General features: G+C 39.0%; 6 protein-coding genes across 8 annotated transcripts; 3 read left to right on the top strand and 3 right to left on the bottom strand.

The window, feature by feature from the left end:
- The first annotated feature begins 349 nt into the window (after positions 1–349).
- Positions 350–3,724, top strand: LOC140789464 (protein trichome birefringence-like 26). Its single transcript, XM_073139172.1, has 4 exons — positions 350–730; positions 1,361–1,447; positions 2,099–2,376; positions 2,713–3,724. Exons 1-4 carry the CDS (start codon positions 544–546, stop codon positions 3,496–3,498), a joined length of 1,338 nt encoding a protein of 445 aa, XP_072995273.1. The 5' UTR covers positions 350–543; the 3' UTR covers positions 3,499–3,724.
- Positions 3,725–3,866: 142 nt separating this feature from the next.
- LOC140789466 (uncharacterized) lies at positions 3,867–9,331 on the top strand. 2 transcript variants are annotated; one of them, XM_073139175.1, is made up of 4 exons: positions 3,867–4,311; positions 4,830–4,847; positions 4,929–5,113; positions 5,201–7,812. In XM_073139175.1, exons 1-3 carry the CDS (start codon positions 3,948–3,950, stop codon positions 5,111–5,113), a joined length of 567 nt encoding a protein of 188 aa, XP_072995276.1. In that variant the 5' UTR covers positions 3,867–3,947; the 3' UTR covers positions 5,201–7,812. The 2 variants fall into 2 exon arrangements, 1 of the variants encoding a protein (XP_072995276.1); XR_012109184.1 differs by adding an exon at positions 8,238–9,331 and having other exon boundaries at positions 3,872–4,311; positions 4,929–7,661.
- LOC140789465 (probable WRKY transcription factor 41) lies at positions 6,859–8,511 on the bottom strand. The gene is made up of 3 exons (XM_073139173.1): positions 8,216–8,511; positions 7,989–8,117; positions 6,859–7,683 (listed from the first exon to the last, which is right to left on the bottom strand). The coding sequence occupies exons 1-3, from the start codon at positions 8,509–8,511 to the stop codon at positions 7,077–7,079; spliced, it is 1,032 nt and encodes a 343-aa protein (XP_072995274.1). The 3' UTR covers positions 6,859–7,076.
- Positions 9,332–11,258: 1,927 nt separating the features above from the next.
- On the top strand, positions 11,259–14,387 carry LOC140789665 (RNA polymerase sigma factor sigE, chloroplastic/mitochondrial-like). Its single transcript, XM_073139445.1, has 5 exons — positions 11,259–11,891; positions 12,094–12,240; positions 12,648–12,884; positions 13,565–13,828; positions 13,986–14,387. Exons 1-5 carry the CDS (start codon positions 11,307–11,309, stop codon positions 14,178–14,180), a joined length of 1,428 nt encoding a protein of 475 aa, XP_072995546.1. The 5' UTR covers positions 11,259–11,306; the 3' UTR covers positions 14,181–14,387.
- Positions 14,388–14,645: 258 nt separating this feature from the next.
- LOC140789664 (protein WHAT'S THIS FACTOR 1 homolog, chloroplastic) lies at positions 14,646–16,849 on the bottom strand. 2 transcript variants are annotated; one of them, XM_073139443.1, is made up of 2 exons: positions 14,976–16,849; positions 14,646–14,835 (listed from the first exon to the last, which is right to left on the bottom strand). In XM_073139443.1, the coding sequence occupies exon 1, from the start codon at positions 16,655–16,657 to the stop codon at positions 15,062–15,064; it is 1,596 nt and encodes a 531-aa protein (XP_072995544.1). In that variant the 5' UTR covers positions 16,658–16,849; the 3' UTR covers positions 14,646–14,835; positions 14,976–15,061. The 2 variants fall into 2 exon arrangements, with proteins under 2 accessions (XP_072995544.1, XP_072995545.1); XM_073139444.1 differs by having other exon boundaries at positions 14,646–14,783.
- Positions 16,850–17,386: 537 nt separating this feature from the next.
- On the bottom strand, positions 17,387–19,621 carry LOC140789193 (pentatricopeptide repeat-containing protein At3g53360, mitochondrial-like). The gene has a single exon (XM_073138799.1). It carries the CDS (start codon positions 19,619–19,621, stop codon positions 17,387–17,389), a length of 2,235 nt encoding a protein of 744 aa, XP_072994900.1.
- Positions 19,622–19,846: the final 225 nt, after the last annotated feature.

Raw genomic sequence — 19,846 nt, 5'->3', positions numbered from 1 at the left:
ATAACAAAATAGATTTCATACTAAACTTAATACCAAAAAAAAAATATTATATATTCCATTATAGTTGTTACTTTATCTAAAAAAATAAATACAAACATCTTCTTCTTCTTATGTATAATTACTATATGATCAATATTTTATATGTGATAAAGAAAATTAAGATAAACTTAATTGAATCTATCAGCATTTAGCGAATTATATATATAAATCTACAATGTTTTGTTTCATTATTTTATATATATAAATGCAAAATTTTGCTGGTATAAAATACTTATCTTTTTTACTCAGAGCTATAATGGAATGTATTATTTTTTATATTAAATTTGAGGTGTTATTTCTCTTGGTAAAAAAAAAAAAATTAAAAAAAAAAAAGAGTTTGGTCAAAAAGTCGTTTCTTCTTACTCTGTTACCCATGTACTCAAAGACAACGCCTTTGGCTCTATTTAAGAAACTCCTCTCCCTCTCCTTTCTCCGTAGAGTGGCGTCCTCTCTCCCTCCGTATTAATTTCCTCCTTATAGAGCATCGTCTATAGAGCCATACCCATGGCAACGGAAGTAGTAGAGGTAGGTGAGGATCCGCGCCCTGTTCCCCGTGAAAAGATCAACCACACCCTAACCAAGCTCTTTGGCGCTGCTCTACTCGTTTCCTTCTGTTTCGTCTTCTTCTCTAATGCATCCGGGGTGGAGAAAGCGGAGAGGGTGAACGCCAATGGCGGGGAGCGGAGAGGAGGTACGGTGTTACCCCTTTGGGTCTTTCTTCGTTTTTGTGAGTTGGGTTCTGTTCAAACCGTGGAAAGATCGTTCCTTCCTTCAAGTTAATTTCGTTGGTTAATATAAAAATATGATTTTGGAATATTTTAAGTGAGGGATTTGTGTTGAATTATAGTGACTTAATTACATTAATAGTCTTGTATGATATTGTTGAAGAATTCCCATGAAACTAGGAAAGCATCTGTAGTATCTACAGTCTATCGGATTTTAATAGATCTTTGTTGCACTACAACCTTTGAAATAGCGTTTATATTGTTTCTTCTGAAATTTAATTATGTTCGTGAAATTATGTTATGGAATCTTGAACACAACATATCTAATGAGAATAACTTTCAAGTTGTTTGATTATACTGCTCCTTTGCAATAACCAGCAATCTCTTTTGAGAAAAAATCAAAGTGCAGAAGAATGTTTGACATTATCTGGTTTTGTTATCTCTTTTGATAAGAAAGGTCTGAGAAACGACTAATGCTTTATTTAATTAGATGCCGAAGAATTGTGGCATATTAGATATTGGCATATGGCCATTCTTTTCAAGCAGGTAAATTGAATTTGTTCTCTTCTGATTGCGTTGGGTATTTTGCCTTTCAGGTAGGCCTTTGATGGAGAAACCAGATGCCTCGTTTACTCTGCTTCCTGAGATGGCACGGCATGTTGGAAAAGGAGATTCTTTAAAAGGTAACTGATTTGTAGAGATAGTTACTCTCTATCATTGCTTGAGGTAATTATTTCAAGAAATCATATCAAAGAGAAAGTTTCTCATATTTAATTTGTTCATCGATTATGTGAGTCATTTATACCCTAAAGCCTCTATGCATCAACATACTCGCCAGGCGGCCAAGTTAATTTTGCAGACTATTAGGAACATACGATCGTCTTGTAATGTTATCCCTTCTATTTTGTCATTTGGATGTCTCTAAAAATATATATTGATAATCATTTGAAGCATTTATGATCTAAAGTGAAAAATATGTCATGTACTCTTTGAGTCAGATATAGAGGTCACTGAAACTCTTTTAGATCAAATGCTCTATGGTGGTTTGTACTTCGAGTTGAAGTATAAATTGAAATATAAGACTGCTACTTGCAGTAGAACAGAACATAGTTATGAAATGTTCTACTGATATTTTGAAATCGTCTTGGTTTAAATAAACAATTGTGTGACTTTAGGTTCTTCAATTTATATATATATTTTGTTCTAATTTATTGAAAGGGTGGGACGCAATCTGATATGCTAATCATTGATCAAAGTTCTATATATATATATATATATTTGTCTTACAAGTGTTAATCTGTCAATAAACGAAGTCTGTATGAATGGCGATGCAGAACAATGTGATCTTTTCGATGGAAAGTGGGTTCCAAACCCCTCTGAACCTGCTTACACAAATTCAAGCTGCAAATTCATAGATCCTCCTCAAAATTGTATGACAAATGGACGGCCTGACACTGAGTACCTTCACTGGAGATGGCAACCATATGGTTGCGACTTACCACCATTTGACGCACAGAAGTTCTTGTGTGCCATGAGAAACAAAGGCTGGGCACTCATTGGTGATTCAATTTTTCGAAACCAGATCGAGTCATTGCTTTGCCTTCTCTCTAAGGTGCAATTCAGATGATTCTCTTGAAAATAATGATTTGTACTTCGTCTTATTGGTACTCTAAAGATGCTGATGGGGATAAACTCTTTCCCTGTTTTTCATTAATACTATGGTTCTCAGACCTTGAACTTAACTATGGCTCCCATCTTACGCTCGTGGAGGGGCAGTAAACTGATTTTTTGCATATTAGTACTATTCATTTTCTTTAGATATTTGATCTTATTACATTCAGGCTGTAGTCTCATGATCGTTTTTCTTCTCTGCAAGGAAGAAACACATCTATTCGCTGTAGTAAGTAGTAACCCTCTGATTAATCAAGCAAATTATTTTGGTCCACAGGTGGAGGAAGCTGTTGAGATCTATCATGACAAAACATTCAAAACTAGAACATGGTACTTCTCTTCCCACAACTTCACTTTGTCAATCATCTGGGCTCCTTTTCTAGTCAAAGCTGAGATCGCTGAGAACAGTGAAGGTAAGTCAAAACATGATATCCAACTTTATCTTGACACCCTGGAAAGAACATGGACAAGCGAATATCAAAAGTATGACTACATAGTGATCTCTGGGGGACAATGGTTTCTCAAAACAACTATATTCTGGGAGAACAACACAGTGGTCGGGTGCCATTACTGTTCTGGAGAGAACATAAAGGAACTCGGGATGGACTACTCTTACCGCAAAGCTCTCCAGTTGGTGTTTCGCTTCATCACTAACTCAGATCACAAGCCTGTTGTTTTATTTAGGACCTGGACACCAGATCACTTTGAGCATGGCGAGTGGTTTAGTGGAGGAGTCTGCAACAGGACACGACCCTACAAAGAAGGTGAATTCAGCGGCGGTTCAGAGGACAGCTTAATGCGAGGGGTCGAGATTGAAGAGTTCACAAATGCAGCGGCAGTGGGGGCTAAGAATGGAACTCGCCTTAAACTCCTGGATACCCACCATCTTTCTTTGCTAAGGCCTGATGGACATCCAGGCCCTTACAGGAGATTCCATCCTGACTTACGCAAGAAGCCTCAGAATGACTGCTTGCATTGGTGCCTGCCTGGCCCAATAGACACTTGGAATGATCTAGTTATGGAGATGCTTCTGAATGAAGAAGATTGGAGGTACTCAACTTGAATTAATCACAGTTATTGTGCATTCTATTCCATCCAAGTAGACACCATATCTTAAGAGTTTGCTCGTTCGGAAAATGGAACTGATGGTAATTCGTTTGGGTGGTTCATGTCATACATAATTATGGATTGGATTGTTCATCAAGTCTTTACCTATTTGCTTCTTTGTATCAAGAATGTCGAATTACAATATTTAAGCGGAGAGCGCAATAAAATATTATTGGATTTCATGTGTAGATCTTTGATGATGATGCATTTCATTCTATTACTTCAATGTTTACAAAAATGAATCGATCGAAGGTAGTTTTTGCAGTTATATCTTTTTAAAAGTTGAATGAAGCCTTTGTTGCAATAAGACTAAAACGCAGGTGGTAATATGCAAAACAACAGGATTCCAATAAGAGGTCCGAAAGAAGGCACTGTTCCCTTGGATATCCAAAACGTAGGGGAAAAATGATGACAAATTGTTGCCATTGGAACTCCGGATCTAAACCCCATCTCTTTCTCCAATCCAAACACCATGGTTTTATCCCACACACTTTTCCCCAATCCCTTCAAGCAATTAGAACCAAGAAATGCTTCAGCGGCAGGAGCAAGAGAAGATCACCCACTTCATCAAACTTTAGAGCCTTGTCTGGGCTTCTTCCCGTCGACCCTTGGTCGCCGACCGTCGATTCCCAGAGCATAGCATCTCAGCTCTTCGCTGTCTCCCTCTTTCCCTACTTGGGTTTCTTGTACTACATCACCAGGTCAAAGACTGCGCCAAAGCTGACACTTTTCGGGTTCTATTTCCTTCTCGCCTTCGTTGGCGCCACAAGTATGTTGCAATCTCTTCTGGGTTTCTGGGGTTTCAGTGTTTGGTGAATTCTTATGTTCGATGAACAATAATTTCGTGGCCGACTCAGTGTTCGTGTTCTTTATCCTGATTAAAAGAGGAATAAATGAATTTGCTTTGATGAAGAAAAAGTCAAAAATGTCCAAACCAGTTAAATTATTTTCTGTCCTTCTAGTCGTCAAACTGTTATCTTTAACTGGTTCGTCCAAAAATTTCTGCCATACCCAACAATAGTTCTTCCGGAAACGAGATTCCCGTTATTAAAAATTGCCAGTTTCTCAAGTCCAGATTATAGACGGAACTCTATGAAAATTAGTTTTGGAAAAAAAGGAGCGAAAGGAACTAAAAAATAATGCTAATTGATTTCCTAAACACTTGTTAGGTTGTTGTTTTCATTTTAATTTAATTATACGAAATACTGCTGATTGATTTTTTAATTTTCCACTCTTCACTAACTTATTCTTTTCTTTCTTGTTTTTGACTCCATGTTCTTGGAGCAGTACCTGCTGGAATTTATGGTAACTATCTTTGCCAAGATTCCGTTTCATGCAGTACCTAAGTTTACTTTCATGTGGCAATTAACTTGATACTGTTGGCAGCAAAAGTGCACTATGGAACCTCCTTGTCCAATGTTGACTGGCTTCATGGTGGTGCAGAGTTCTTACTTACTCTTACCAATTTGTTTATTGTATTGGGGCTGCGAGAAGCTTTGAGGAAACTGAAAGATCCAAACAACAGTTCTTCTGAACCTGTTTCAGAAATCAAAGAGAAAAGTTCTGTCTAGGTACTTGTACTGCCTCGTTTGACCTTCCCTGTTGAACATGCTATTACTATTTTGTTCTATGAATGAATGGATTTTGCTATCTTGCAGTCAGACCTCCATCTGTCATCCCAGTAACTGGATTTCCTTGTTGTCAGATGGTGTGTCATTTCTTCATAATGAAATTACTAGTAGATGTAGCTCAGATGGTTAATTCTACACACTTTCCAAGATGATTATCTTTATTACTAAGGGATGTTTCGAGTCCGTATGTATTTTAAAGTTTAATTTATAGACTGAAATTTACCATTACGGTACTCAAGATTAGTTTATCAGCCAAATGAACTTGTATCGGATCTTATGTAGTAAGTATTTTCAGTAGATTTTAGGAGATTAAGTAGGCAATACCTACTACACTTTTATCCTGATGTAAACTAAGAATTCTTTTGCCTTGATCTTGTACCTACATGTTTTATATTTTAATGTAAAAATGGACCATTTACAAATGGCAGCCTTTATTTTTCAGATGCATTTTCCTCATATTTGGCCTGAGTTACATCCCTTGGGTTAGTGTTTTGGTAAGGTTGTTCAAAGCTCAAAGGATTGATTCATGTAGTCATGCGTTATAAGCGATCAAATTGAAACAAGCTATAGATGGCCTCCTATGGCTTCTTCGTAGGGTAGTTGGATGAGCAATTCTGGATAACAATAATGACACTAATCAACGATGGTCGTGCTACAGGCACGGACCGTGCCGATCACTGGCTGTCATGGCACGGCATATGCTGTTAGAGGAGAGAGAAAAAATGGATACTCACCTTTGCCTTCGCCGTCGCCGTCGCCAATCGTCGCTCTCCTTCGCCGTCGCCCGAGCGCGTTGGGTGCTCTAGCCAGAGAGAGAGAGAGAGAGAGAGAGAGAGAGAGAGAGAGAGAGAGAGACGTGCTCGGGCGATGGCGATCAACAAGCGGCGGAACTATTAGGAGTGCCATGTGCCGGTACGCCGCTGGCACGGCAAGTGCCGACCGGCACGGCCATCCATGGCACCAATAACATGAGGACATTTATTGGTAGTTCTTCAACTTAATGGAAAGTTCCTAAACAAAAATACTTTGACCGAATTTAAATTACATGTTCTCTTAATGTCATAAAACAGAACAAGGCTTGTTAGTTATGGTAGTTTTAGATTGAATTACATTGTTGCCTTTGATAGCTGCCACATATCATCTATTAACATGTGCACATTACTGCCATAATTGTTGCATCTTGTTAGCATTACAAATGGAATATGCTGATAGTGCCGAGGCGTATAATCTTTGAGATTATTAGCAGTAAATTTGGTTACAGGATTAGTTATTAGGGGGTTCATGCTTATCTGCTACCACATACATAGGAGTTATACATCTAATATGTTTAATTTCTTTATGAAATGTTGTCTTAGCAAAATAAGTCATCAGTCTTGACAGCTTAATTTCTTGAGCTACTCCATGCATATCAGTGAAATATCCTGAAAAATGATTGCATCTGGAAATCTTGTGTATCTGTTCTGTGTGTTGAATTGACTGATCACGTAAAATGACTTAAACTCGATGCCCTCTAGGCCTTAAAGGATGATATTAATCTAACATACATGTTCCTGCATATTCATTAAAATACTTTATATAAAGGAAAAGTAGGATGAGTGGATGAAGGATATGTATACCTGTTAATTTTGTAGAATGTGCTCAGGTTAGCTAACATGTTTCTTCACTCTGCAATACTAATACAAGTATACAACATAAGTTTCTTTTTCCGTATACTCATTCTGTTCAAAATAGTTTGCTAAATGGATGATGAAATAATCTTCATCCATCTTTGCATAAATTAGCTGTTACAACTACAATTCAGAGAGGGTTTTTTTAGCCTTCTTTGAAAAATACAGAACTTCCTTCCTACATCAAACTATGACTGAAACCATTTGGCCATTCCTACCTATTGCTTCCTGCAATCTCATGGAAAGAAACTAGAAGCATCGATCTGGAAAAAATTTGGATCAAAATTGAGTTGTTCAAGCATGAAATCCATGTCTGCCATCGGAGAATCATTTGTTGAGGTGGCTGCGGATATCACTTCAGTGAGGTCAGATTCTGATTTCTGAAGACCGGGCCCTCCTCTGCAGCTACTCATCTGGCACGCCGACATTGAGTAGTAGTTTAACTCAGAAGGCGCAGGCAAGAGAAATTGAGACAAGTCATCAAGCGTCAAAGGTGAACAGAAGATGTTATCATCAGGCATAACACTGCTGCCAGCTGGTGTGGAGGAAAGTGAGAAAGACATAGAATTCCATTCCTTGGCCTCTGAATCCAGGTCTTCAGCTTTAACCTCGAGGCTTGCTCGGAAACTCTGGAGCAGGTCTGGTTGCTGATGTTTTTGTTGCTTCTGCTGCTGTTGTTCTTGTTTTCCAGTAGCTGATGCTGGGACAGATTTGGGCCTCTGGTGGCATGTGTGAGTCCCATGGTAGGTGACTTCAAAGATGGACAGGTTCTCATCGGTTCGCTGTACTTGCTTCGTCGCCAGGCAACCACAGGTGTTCCGGTGAGTGCATCTGTAGTAGCCTCTGCAGTGTATAAGAAATTTCTGAGTAAGGGGTGAATAAGGATCAGATATGGAACAGATAGTAGCAAAGTATTATCTGTATATGCTTGTATCTTGTTAAGAAGTAATTGAAGGATTAATTTTACTCAAATCTTTACTGTGTGTGGAAAAAGACGTAAGAAAATAAATTAGGATACATAACTGTACATGTGTTTTTTGAAGTGCTGCTAACCAGAAGTCATCATGCAATCTAGAAGGTAAAGTACCTAACTTTTTTTATGTGTGAGCGCGGTAAAGCACCTAACTTTCCAGGTTGTGTATACTGACCTTGGAAATTTGGCTCCAAGAATATCTTTCTGCCCATATTTCCTCCAACTGTAGCCATCATCCAGGGGACCTTCAACTCCTCCCCCTGAGCTCACCTTCACCTGACTTCTCCATTTGGGCAGTGTCTTCCTACATTAAGATATAAATCATTCATCTCAGTCACCATGCAGGTCCCTTTCTTTTACAAGTATTCATGGTTTTGTTTAGTTTGATTACTAAATTAGTACCTTTTCTTGGACTTCTCTCTAGGATCATGATACTTAAATGGCTGATCAGAAGTCTCGCTGCGAGGGCTCCCGATGGCAGAGCACGGCGACTTCACGCCAGAGTCGCGGCAGGTGGAGTTGCTCTTCTTCGCCATGCTGATTGACTTCTCAAGCGATAGATTTATCTCTGGTGTTAAAGATTTGCAGAATTCAATAGGAGAAGGCTGATCCATGTGGTCTTCCAGCTGCCTCACTAGTTCTTTAATATGACATAGCTCAGCAACTAGAAGGGATTGATCACTCCCTGAGCTCTCCATAATATTGAAAAAGCAGTGGGAAGATACAACAATTGAGTAGAGCAGAGGATATTAGGAGCTAAATTGGGAAGCGGGTATCTGGAAAAAGGCTTTCCAAAGCTTTAAAGTAGCTAAATTTTGAAGTGGGTATAGAAGACAAATGCAGCAGTGCAAGAACAAAGGTAAGCATCAATGGTTTTTACCTTCCTCTCTTCCCTTGCCTCCCGGACCAAGACAGATACTGAGATGTGAAAATAAGCATGGGTGGCGTTCTTATAGAAGAGAAGAGAGAGGAGGCTTGCGCGTTTAGCCTTGTGTACTAATTAAGTGATGGGGATTGACCATGAACATGGAATCGCCCACAACTATGATTGTTTTCACCTATTAGATTAGATTTTCTTCTTTTCAGCAGAAGGATTAGTGATTGGACGTAAGAAAAGCCAATCGTAGGACCAAGTCTTGAATCCTATTGCACTCTGTGGGATGCCACATTGGAAGGGGAAGATGCTTCGAAACTGACCAAGAATTTTTCAAACATCTAAACGCGTTACGGTGAGAGGGAGTTCTAAGAAATAGTGACTTCATTAAATGGCCCGTTGCTTACGGTTTGGTAGATTAATCAAAGGATGGGATTTTAGCATTACAACTACATGCGATCGAGGGAATAAGTGGAGAGAGAGAGAGAGAGAGAGAGAGAGAGAGAGAGATGTTGATTTGTTTGATATGGTCTTCTGAAGGGAGAGTTAAAAAAAACACACGGTTTCTTCGACAATTCCATCCTTTGTACCTTTCCTGGATGTTTACTTCTTGTCCTTCTGAGATTAGATTTGGGCTTCGTGCATCATGCCAAGGATTGTTTAATTTATTTGATGATGGCACTAGACATCTCTCTCTCTTTCTATATATATATATATATATATATATATGTGTTTATAACGAAAATGAACTATATGTTGATGAGCAATTCATATTAAATGCAAGAGTCGTCTTTGCAGCATTTTATTTGATTGTCTCTAACGGGATAATATATTTTACCTCCGAAATGCTTCTCTAAATTTTTATTTGCACTTTTTGATTCTTATGTAGTTCTAATTTATAGAGGATCGTTAGTTTTTTTTTTTCATTCAAAACTAACGGTAAATGTAATTAAATTCTTAAAATATTTGCCACCTGTGAAATAGAAAAGGGATAAAAATTAAGACGGAAGAAGTATAATTTAAGACAAAATTCACAATAATAAAAAAAAACTTTTGTAGTTAATTGATATAAACCAAAAGGTGCATTTTAGTTTTTTCTTATTAAATTAGAATAAATTTTACCCTCAAAACTCTTTATAAATATTCTACAAAATGAGATAACAGTGAGATTGTTAGAACATAATATCACAGCAGAAATTCTGAACTTAAAATATAAAATTTCAATCTATTTAATTTTGTATGGACCTCTCAAATCATACAAATGAAAAATTTATAGTTGCAGTTTAAATTTTAGCCTAACCACACAGTATATATTATAATTCTATTTTCTTTTGTAAAAGCTTGGTTAATCACTTAATTGGACGCACTCGAAGATACAAAATAAAAAATAAATAAATTAACCAAACTCAATTACGCGTACTCGTGTCACTAAAAGTACGACCGAGTCACCTCACCCAAATCTCACGGCGAGTTTGAAATTATGAATTGATAACGAGTTCATATCACTTTTTTTTTTTGGAAAAAAAAAATAAAGAAAACTTTTTTTGAGTTCATATCACCTTCCAATCACTTGTAATCTTTGTCGACCATTCTGCCAGCATATCATTAAAGAATCACATAAAATAAGTTTCTATGAAGGAATTCAATGCCTAACTAACTTACTTTTTGAGAAGTAATCATTCCGAAGTATCTTCTAAGAAACAAAGGTTGCATTAATTAATTATGTTAGTAGACCATGGAAGTAATTGAGTCTCATTATATTATGGATTATTTTTTAATAAAAAAAACACTACCTTTGCTAAGAGAATTTTCTAAATTAGAATGAATTGAAACAAAAATTATTACATGTGAGCTCATTGTAGTCGTTAATGATGATAATTTTAAAAGTGTAATGCTAAGATTAACCAAAAGTGCTAGATATATTTCTTTTTATTGTTGAGAAAAAAATTATATGTTTAATATACAGAGAAAAATAATTGATAGTTTGAACAAACTCTGCTATTTGATAAAAAAAAAAACAACGGCGTAAAAAAAAAATTTATATCAAGCTCAAAGGATGCACGAAATAAAACGAAAAATGATAGAAACAACCCTAGGATTAGGAGAATTCAAGTTAAGAGTTCAAAATAAGACAAATTGTATAATGTAGGGGTTTTTATGCAAATTTCCTTTAATTACAATCATTAGTATTGCAATGCTTGCTAGATACAAACCCAAAGTCGAGCCCAAATGTGTCAGAGTTGGATATGGATGTCCATATACAGTATTCCCTATCCTTCGCCTCACCTACCACGTGGACCTATGAAATATCATGCACCCTATAGAATTCGTCCACGTGGCACTAACGCCGTCCACTGATTTCCTGTTTCAACCGCAAGTGTATCCCGCCAGTCGCCATCCACCTCGTTTCTCTCCCTTTCCACGTCGCTCTCCATTAAAGACCGTCCGATCAACCGGCGTAGAGGAATCATGGCCGTCAGATCCCGACAAGCAACACGAGCTTGTGGTCGCCGTGCTCCGATATAGCTTACCCGATTTTATTTTATTTTTCCTTCGCCCTCTCGCCCTCGTCGGGATGTCTCTATCGCTTTGAGATACGTGCGTAGCCGCGATATTCGCATGGGAGCGGCCGCCGTCCCCAGCTCGGCCTCCCAGGCTCCGTTCGCCGCAGGCGGACGGAGGTCGGCGCCGTTCCGGCGACTGTTCGTCTTCTCGGCCTTGGATTCCAATGCGCCCACCAAATGTCCGACCTTGGTCCTCTCCATTTCCACCAAGCAGTCTACGAGAGTTAATGCCGTCTCGATAGAGGAAGCCCCCGCTGCTACCTCTCCTCTGTCTCCTCCCTCCGAGTCTTTCGCCGTAGAGTTCGATTACAACGAGGTGGCCGCCGCGCTCGAGAGCATCTACGAGCTCAGCCCTGCAGACTTCTCCGACGTAGAGGAAGGAAGGATCGAGAAGGGAAATGAAGACGTTGGTTTTGTTAAGGTGGTCAGGAATAGTGAGAGGAGGGCGGAAAGGTTGAGTCTTGAGAAGAGGGTAGCTTTGAAGAGGCGGAGGAGGAGGAGGAAAGAAGAGGACGGTGTGGTGAGGGATCAATATGCTTCGAACGAGCTGGGTAGCTTAGATTGGAAGAAGACGAAAATTCCACCTGTGCTTAGTTCCTCAGAGCAAATGCGGTTGTTTAAGATGATGCAACCGATGAAGGTGAGCGTCAGGGTCTCTGTTTTTGGTTGCAAGTTTGAAGACAATCCTTATTTGAATGTAGCTTTTGTTCTTCTATTAAATTTCCCAATAGAGGATTTGGTATTCAAGACTTATTCCCAGAAGACATCCAAATAAGTTCTTATCTACTTACTTATCTGTGACTTACTCATTGGTTAATCCAATTTTTTTCCATTCAACGTAGGCAATATATGGTGTGAAGGAAAATTTGCATAACGATCTGCTTCGGGAACCATCACACGGCGAAATGGCTGCTGTACTGAGTATGAGTGTCTCAGAGTTAAGACGACAAGTTGAGGTTGGTCGAGCAGCAAGGAATAAACTAATTAAGGTATTCACAACTACTCGAACGTGCAATGTCAATCCTTGAGGTTTATTTATTTATTGATTGGGGTCATTTGGGGAATTAATTTGTACTCCTTTTTTATCATTTCATTGGATGGATAGACTGATAGTTTCACAATATCTGGTATTAGATTCTCTATATAGTACTATGACCATGTTGTATCTTAAATTTAGCTCTTCGCTACTACCAAGCAGATATCTATTCAGATGGCAGATTGTAATCTATATAGAACTACTTTGTTTATGTCTGGGAGAATTAAAGCTGCACCATGCTGTTAACATCTTCATAATTTTCAGAAACTATCATATCCAGTGCTCATCAAATCTTCTCTGTATTTAGATATGCGATGTTTATGTATGTCTACTTCTAACTTGTAATGGGATATACTGCAGCATAACCTCCGCTTAGTCTTATTTTTCATCAACAAATACTACCCGGAGATTGCGAATGGCCAGAAGTTCCAAGATCTCTGTCAAGCTGGTGCAGAGGGGCTCATTAAGGCCATTGATAGGTTTGAACCAAAGCGTGGCTGCCGTCTATCCACATATGGTCTCTTCTGGATCAGGCACTCCATAATCCGATCCATGACACTCTCAAGCTTCACAAGAGTCCCCCTTGGGATCCAATCGGTATGATAAACTTTGTTGCATGCTACTCTAGGATTGTTTGCATCTTCTTGCTTTTCTTCACATGATACTTGGTGTTTTTTTTTTTATAGTTTCTAGTACTCCCATTTGTTGTGATTATATCTTATATCACCAGCTATCCTGAATGTCTTATCTTTTATTTGGCTGTTGATTGAAACTATTACTTACCAAGGATGCACAGTTCTTTGTTTGCTTTTAAGTATTATTTGAACAAATTGAGTTCTATTGCATACCACAAAGTGCAGTGGTAGGAACTATCAGAGTTGAAACTTGCAAATATGACATAAAAGTTAATGTCAAAGATTTTTGTCAGAATTCTCAGAAAAGTAATAGAAAACACAAGCTACATTCTGACAATTCCTCACTGCCTGCCCGCGACCTCGTAGTTCGACTTAAATTGTTCCTTCTGTATGATTATAAATTTGATAAGTAATTATATTTTATTTATGCGAACAAAAACAATGTTTGAAGATTCTGGAATGCAAATTTATTCTGTATAATTTTATGAAATAACAGAGTCGTTTCTAGACCTGGATCTGTTTTCCTGTTAAGCAATGTGTTTTTTTTTTTGGGAGAAATTTTCCCTGTAAATCAATGTTGTTGTTGCCTTTCTCTTTTCATCCTACTATTGGTTTTTCAATAATTACTTACTGATCATGCAGTTCAGACAAGAGATCCAAAAAACCAAACTAAAGTTGTCATTTGAGCTTGGAAGACAACCGACAGAGAAAGAAATCATTGACCATGTAGGAATATCACAAGAGAAATATTATGATATCATCAAGACCTCAAAACCAGTCTTATCCCTTAATTCCAAGCATGGTGTGACACAAGAAGAGTTTATCAAGGGAATCACTGATATCGACAGCGTGGGTGGTAACAAACGCAGACAACCAGCAGTTATCCGACTTGCTCTTGATGATGTGGTAAATGTCTATAGACAACTTGTCTTGAAAGTATTCCAGTTACTGCATTATAAGTGTATCTATTCCAGAGTTCAATACGGTCATATTTTTCTTTTGCTGCATAGACTAGTGGACATTACAACTGAAAGTTTGCTCACTAGTTACGACAATTCTACAGCTAGATTCACTGAAGCCCAAGGAGAGTCTAGTTATCAGACAGAGATATGGGCTCGACGGCAAGGGTGACAGAACTTTGGGAGAGATTGCAGGAAACCTCAATATTTCAAGAGAGATGGTCCAACAGCATGAATTGAAGGCACTTATGAAGCTCAAGCATCCGGTTCGTGTTGACTACCTCCGCAGATATGTCTGACGTGGACAAATTTGATCTCATTTATTTGTGATATCATGGCAGTTTTGATGTATATTCCCTCCATGATACACATTTTGTGTTGTAGCATAGACACAGTAACATATACAATGAGTATTGTCATGTACAACCTTTGTTCACGCAAGGTGGACATCAAGTGTAACTTTGTATCTCCAAGATTTATGAATAGATGAATCTTCACATAGTTAAGCTGAATTCCTCTTCTGTAACATCTCACGACAATAAAAACCTCCAGTTATCAGCAGGCTAAATATATGCAACAAATCAGACATTTGAGGACCCTGCAAAGGTTAATCACTTCAATCCATACTGTAAGAAAGAGGGACTATAAAATAGCACACTGCAGCTAAATCATTGATCCTTCATGAGAGAGAGAGAGAGAGAGAGAGAGAGAGAGAGAGAGAGAGAGAGAGATTTAAAAAACCTTTTCTAAGAGGGAGAATAAGCTGCAGTAACCCATCTTTGGACAGAAACAATCTAATATGAATCAACAAGCTGCTGTCTCGATTACAGAGTACCCCCATATCCACAGCAACACAAGCTTACCATATCCACAGCAACACAAGCTTATTAGGATTTCCTGTTCTAGAAGACCGTATGAGAGATACATCCACAACAACACATAAGTTTATGATATCTGTGAATTACAAATAAATAAATGCGTTAACTTTATGCACTAAAGAAGATTGTAAATTGAATTTTGTAAGAACAGTCAATATATTCTTTTTTTCTCTCACTACATTACTTCAAAAAGCCAATCTGGAGTCCTGGACTTACATGAGCCATAATAGAATTACTTTGCAAAAACCAGTTTCACTTTTCTATTCAAGAATTGACTTCCACTAATAAATGGAGTTCCATTTTCACCACCTTTCCCTTGGTCTGCCATCTGGAAACATGGGAAGAAGCACTTTGTCTTCAGTAGTTTTCGGGGCATTATTTGTTTGTGCTCTGCTTCCTTGTAACTGTAAGCTTTCACCATCTTCAAAATCTGGTGGTGATTCATCATCATCGCTCCAATCATCATCCCCATCATAATCCTCCTCATCATCTTCACTTAATTCGCTGCCAGAACCATCGAGCATCATACCATCCACATCTGACCACCCCTCATCATCTTCTTCTCCATCTCCTTCTGATGCTTCCTTACCTTTATCTGTCTCATCAGTCTTCCGTACACCTCTTCCAGGGAATCGTGGGACAGCAACAAGTGCCCGCAGCTTTTCCTTGAGAAGGAGCAACTTATCCTTCTCAACAAGCTGAGAATCTCGATAAGCTTCACGGAGGAACACAGAGTCCCTATCCCCCTTCAATGAGACATAAAACATATCAGGATGCCTTATCAGCATTCCCCTCAACTGCTGTGAGAATCGGAATTCTTCTCTAAAATGTGTGAGATGATCCACCAACGTTTTCTTCTCGAGGGTGAGGCTTAATATCTCATGAACTACTGCACATGCATGCTTTTCCTTCTCAGCTGTTCCAGACCTCAGCTCAGAGAAATCAGAATATGGGGATATGTAAGGCATATCCCTAAACTGAGAAATTCTCCTCATCTCTCCCTTGGATAGAATTAGACCCTTAGGAAGCTTCACCCTGTTAAACCTAGGAGGCCTATCAATGATCAAGTTCCTCTCCTCCATTTCTCTAGTCCTGTTCTCTTCCTCTGCTATCTCAGCTGCTGAGACTGCCAGCTCAGGATCCCAATGAGTTAACTCCAGTGCCGGACCACGATCTGTCCGAACTACCTTGAAATACTGAGGATACCTTTCACATATGGTGTCCCTGAACTCTGTTGGAAGACCGAGATCAGTTTTCAAATGCGCAATCTTCTCCAAAAGAATCCGCTTGTCCAAAGACATCATGAGAAGCTTCCTCAACTTTACAGCAAGCAACTGTTCCATCTCATTCTTCGCCCTCAGTTCCTCCAAGTAAATCTGCTCTGCCTCGGGGGTCAGCCTAAACTTAAGAGAGTAAACACCTTCCTCCACGATATTGAAAACACCTGGAAAGCGCTTCAAAAGAGCAATGAACCGTCGCTTCCGGGTAAGCCCGAGGTCTCTCCGGTAGCGGCCCAAGTCTCGCAGGCTCATAATCCTATCAGGCTGGTTCACAAGGATGTTCCTAATCTTTAATATCAACTTGAGCTTCTTGTCTCTTTGTATCACGTTATCAAAAGGGAGTTCCTTCCTTCTCTTGACAACGGCTGTAATTGGATGAAAGGGCAAATGGGTTCTCTTCTGCATGCCCAAACCTAGCTTCTTCTCATGGAAAACGAGGTTCTTGCCAAAAAGGGATGATTTTTCATGGGATGTGGGGGGAAAAGAGAACTGGGACCTTGGGGAAAAAGTCGAGTTGCGAAGATTTAGGTAGGAAGAAGAAGATGGGTAAGAGAGGAAGAGTGGAAAAGGGCTTGGAGAGGATGGCCTTTGGGAAGAAAGGAGCAGTTTTGGATCCATGAGAGCGGTCGAATCCAAGAAAATGGCAGTAGAAAGCAAATTTGTCTGTAGATTACAGCAACGAGGCAAAACTAACCGAAGAAGAGAAGAGGAACATACCAAGAAGGGTTGGTCTTCGGAGGAGGAGATTGGTCTGCTGCTACTCGGGTGCTGAGCATCAGCGGAGAAGGCTCAAGAGGGTTTTGAGAACAAAATCTTCACCCGAGTTGATATTTCAGAAGAGGATTTTGCATATATGCCCCCTAAAAGGCCTTTTATTTGCGGAACTACCCATATAGAGTTCAAATTACCCATGTACGATCTGTGTACCAATTAGCAAAATATAAGCAAATTCTGTAGTCTTTCTTCGAGAGAAAAAGGAAAACCATCACACAATTGTTAAATGGTTGGATCTTATCGTGGGTTTAATTGGGGTTAACATTTGATCATTATTTTTATTAGAATATTATATGTGTATAGTTTAAATTTATTGTAGCTTATTTTTTTGATAAAGAATAATTTAATTGTACAATTTATATATATGTTTTATGAAGTCAGAGTATGTTACAATAGAAAACAGAATTATATCTGTTTAGATTAATATCTTTGTGTACTAATAGTCTAAAACAAAAGAAGTACGGAATTTTTTTGTCACAAAATTCTTTTTCTGGAGATATAAACCATAACTTCCAAACCAAACCACCATCATTTTCCAAGACTACTCCAGTAGGCCTACCAAAATCTTTTGTTTTAGCAATCAAATAAAGCATTAAGACTATGACTATCACTTGAGATAATCAAAGAGGAGACTAATAAATCACAATTACTATTGCCACATAAAACATGATTAAGTCCAGAATAGGAGGAGACATTGGCTACTAAGTCCTCCAAAATTACGTAGATGTCATCTCTTTGAGGATGATTTCTATCCTCCACAGAGAACACATGAACAGTGTTATTCACCTCTATCCAACTACAACCAGGATCTTTCTTTACATTCAGGCCTCTTAATCTTTTCCTCACTTCCACCACATCCTCCCACCTCCCCAATTTTGCATAGATATTTGACATAATAACATAAGCAGGCATATGCTTTGTATCCAAGCATAATATTTTGTCAGCCACCCTCTGGCCAACTTCCAAGTCCATGGAAAACCAGCATGCAGTGAGAAGGGCTACCCACACCACTGTATCTGCTTCAATTGGCATTTCATGTATGAATTCCTCCGCTTCACTGAGACGACCTGACCGGCCAAGAAGATCGACAACACATGCATAGTGTTCCAGTGATGGAACCAATCCATAACTCTGCATAGAGTAGTAGAATCTCATGCCTTTGTCAACCATTCCAGCACGAGAACTCGCTAAAAGAAGTCCAACGAAAGTAACTGCGTTAGGGTGAATTCGATGTTTTAGCATCCTTCCAAACTGTAATATAGCTTCAACTCCGCGTCCATGGTGTGCAAGCCCATTAATTAGTGATGTCCAAGAGGCCACATTAGGTGAAATGATGTGGCTGAATGCAGTCCTGGCGTCACCTATGCTACCACATTTAGAGTACATATCAACAAGAGATGTCCCAACGTAGACATTAGAATCAAACGGTGTCTTACTCAAGTGGGCATGAAGAATTTTTCCTTGCTCAAGAGTTCCAATGCCTGCACAAGCGCGAAACAAAGCAGAGAATGTAGAACGGCTGCATTCAATCGATGAACAACGCATGACAGCAAATAGTTTCAGAGCTTCTGAAGGCTGCTCGTTTTGAATATAACCTGAAATCATAGAATTCCATGTTACTGTGTTCTTTACCTCTTTTATATGTTCAAAGAGTTTGGATCCTTCCTCAAACTCACCACTGCGGTGACAGACTGAAATCATGGTGTTCACAGAAACTATATTTTTGCAAGGCATTTTCTCAAATAACCTCTTAGAATCTACAATCCTACCATCAAGAGCATAGCCTTTAATCATCAAATTATAGGAAACTGGATTATGCTCAACCATCTGACTAAAGACCAGCTCAGCGTCTCTTATCCTGCCAATTGATATGAGACCTCCAAGGAGTGCATTTGAAATGCTCAAGCATTGAACGTCCAACTGCTCGTAAACCAACATGGCATCTTTCACAGCATCACAATTGCAATATAGATCAATAAGAGATCCTCCAATTGATTTATCTGACCCAAATCCACATCGAATCAAACATCCATGAATCATCTTCCCATAATTCAAGAATCCTAATTTCGCACAGGCCCTCAGGACACTATCATAAGTAAACTCATTGGGCACTGTATTACCACTCTCTTTCATATGAAGAAACAGCTCCAAAGCCTTCCTGCACTTGTCCGCACTCCTTGCATATCCCGATATCAGAGCTGTCCATGAGACAACATCTTGGGTCGGCATCCTCTCAAGGAAATCTAAAGCGTCATCCATTAGATTGCACCTAACGAAGCCGACCAACATCGGACTCCACAGCAGTGGATTCCTGCAATGCAGCAACTCGAAAAGCCGGCATGCAGCATGAATATCAAAGCATGAGGTGTACAAATTAAGCAAGGCGCATCCAACCAATTCAAAATCCTCGGATCCAGATTTTAGGACAAGACAGTGTATCTGTTTCCCCGCATCAAAAGAGTTTGATCGAGCACACGTGCCAAGAACGGAAGAGAAGGTGGTCTCATTGAGTCTAACACCGTCGCGATGCATGTGGGAGACCATGTCTAGCGCTTCTTCATTTCTTCCCCACTTAGCATAGCCTGAGATCATGGCATTCCAAGAGACAACTGTTCGTCGGGACATTGTGTCAAACAACACGCGGGCATTCCTGAGGTCGCCTTTGTTCAGGCAGTAGGTTAACTTGATGTTATAGGCCACCGTTTCAGGTAGAAGACTATCTGCAGATTGTTGGAAACTCGATAGGAGATTAGCTTTATGGCGTCGTTTATTCTTCCCTAAAGGGAATAATTTGTGCTTAACGAACATTGTATCATGTAGCTAAGCGAGGTCTCTTGTGCCCACTGTGATAACAAATAAAGTAGGAGTTAGAAGTTGGATATATATATATATATATATCTCATTTTATCCCCCTCTATATCAGTTTAAATCACTTAACCATTCTGTGAGTCTTTGCCATTTTATATTAACAGTGTATACCTACACACTTTGTAAACTATTCTCATTGTTTTTCATTATACTTACTGATTTATA

Source organism: Typha latifolia, chromosome 5 (genome assembly GCF_019914945.1).
Source record: "Typha latifolia isolate L0001 chromosome 5, TyphaL0001v2, whole genome shotgun sequence".
Taxonomy (NCBI): Eukaryota; Viridiplantae; Streptophyta; class Magnoliopsida; order Poales; family Typhaceae; genus Typha; species Typha latifolia.
The sequence above is the reverse complement of the archived record's forward strand: the minus strand, read 5'-3'. Positions and strand labels throughout refer to the sequence as shown.

What these genes read in the sequence shown, in the direction of transcription:
- LOC140789665 (XM_073139445.1), top strand. Translation starts at nt 11,307, where the DNA reads ATGGGAGCGGCCGCCGTCCCCAGCTCGGCCTCCCAGGCTCCGTTCGCC. An exon ending in TCCCCCTTGGGATCCAATCG is followed by an intron (nt 12,885 to 13,564) that starts GTATGATAAACT and finishes CTGATCATGCAG; the next exon opens with TTCAGACAAGAGATCCAAAA. An exon ending in GACTTGCTCTTGATGATGTG is followed by an intron (nt 13,829 to 13,985) that starts GTAAATGTCTAT and finishes ACAATTCTACAG; the next exon opens with CTAGATTCACTGAAGCCCAA.
- LOC140789193 (XM_073138799.1), bottom strand. Translation starts at nt 19,621, where the DNA reads ATGTTCGTTAAGCACAAATTATTCCCTTTAGGGAAGAATAAACGACGC.
- LOC140789464 (XM_073139172.1), top strand. Translation starts at nt 544, where the DNA reads ATGGCAACGGAAGTAGTAGAGGTAGGTGAGGATCCGCGCCCTGTTCCC. An exon ending in TGGCGGGGAGCGGAGAGGAG is followed by an intron (nt 731 to 1,360) that starts GTACGGTGTTAC and finishes TTTGCCTTTCAG; the next exon opens with GTAGGCCTTTGATGGAGAAA. An exon ending in TGCTTTGCCTTCTCTCTAAG is followed by an intron (nt 2,377 to 2,712) that starts GTGCAATTCAGA and finishes TTTGGTCCACAG; the next exon opens with GTGGAGGAAGCTGTTGAGAT.
- LOC140789664 (XM_073139443.1), bottom strand. Translation starts at nt 16,657, where the DNA reads ATGGATCCAAAACTGCTCCTTTCTTCCCAAAGGCCATCCTCTCCAAGC.
- LOC140789466 (XM_073139175.1), top strand. Translation starts at nt 3,948, where the DNA reads ATGATGACAAATTGTTGCCATTGGAACTCCGGATCTAAACCCCATCTC.
- LOC140789465 (XM_073139173.1), bottom strand. Translation starts at nt 8,511, where the DNA reads ATGGAGAGCTCAGGGAGTGATCAATCCCTTCTAGTTGCTGAGCTATGT. An exon ending in AGAGAGAAGTCCAAGAAAAG is followed by an intron (nt 8,118 to 8,215) that starts GTACTAATTTAG and finishes ATCTTAATGTAG; the next exon opens with GAAGACACTGCCCAAATGGA. An exon ending in CTTGGAGCCAAATTTCCAAG is followed by an intron (nt 7,684 to 7,988) that starts GTCAGTATACAC and finishes TATACACTGCAG; the next exon opens with AGGCTACTACAGATGCACTC.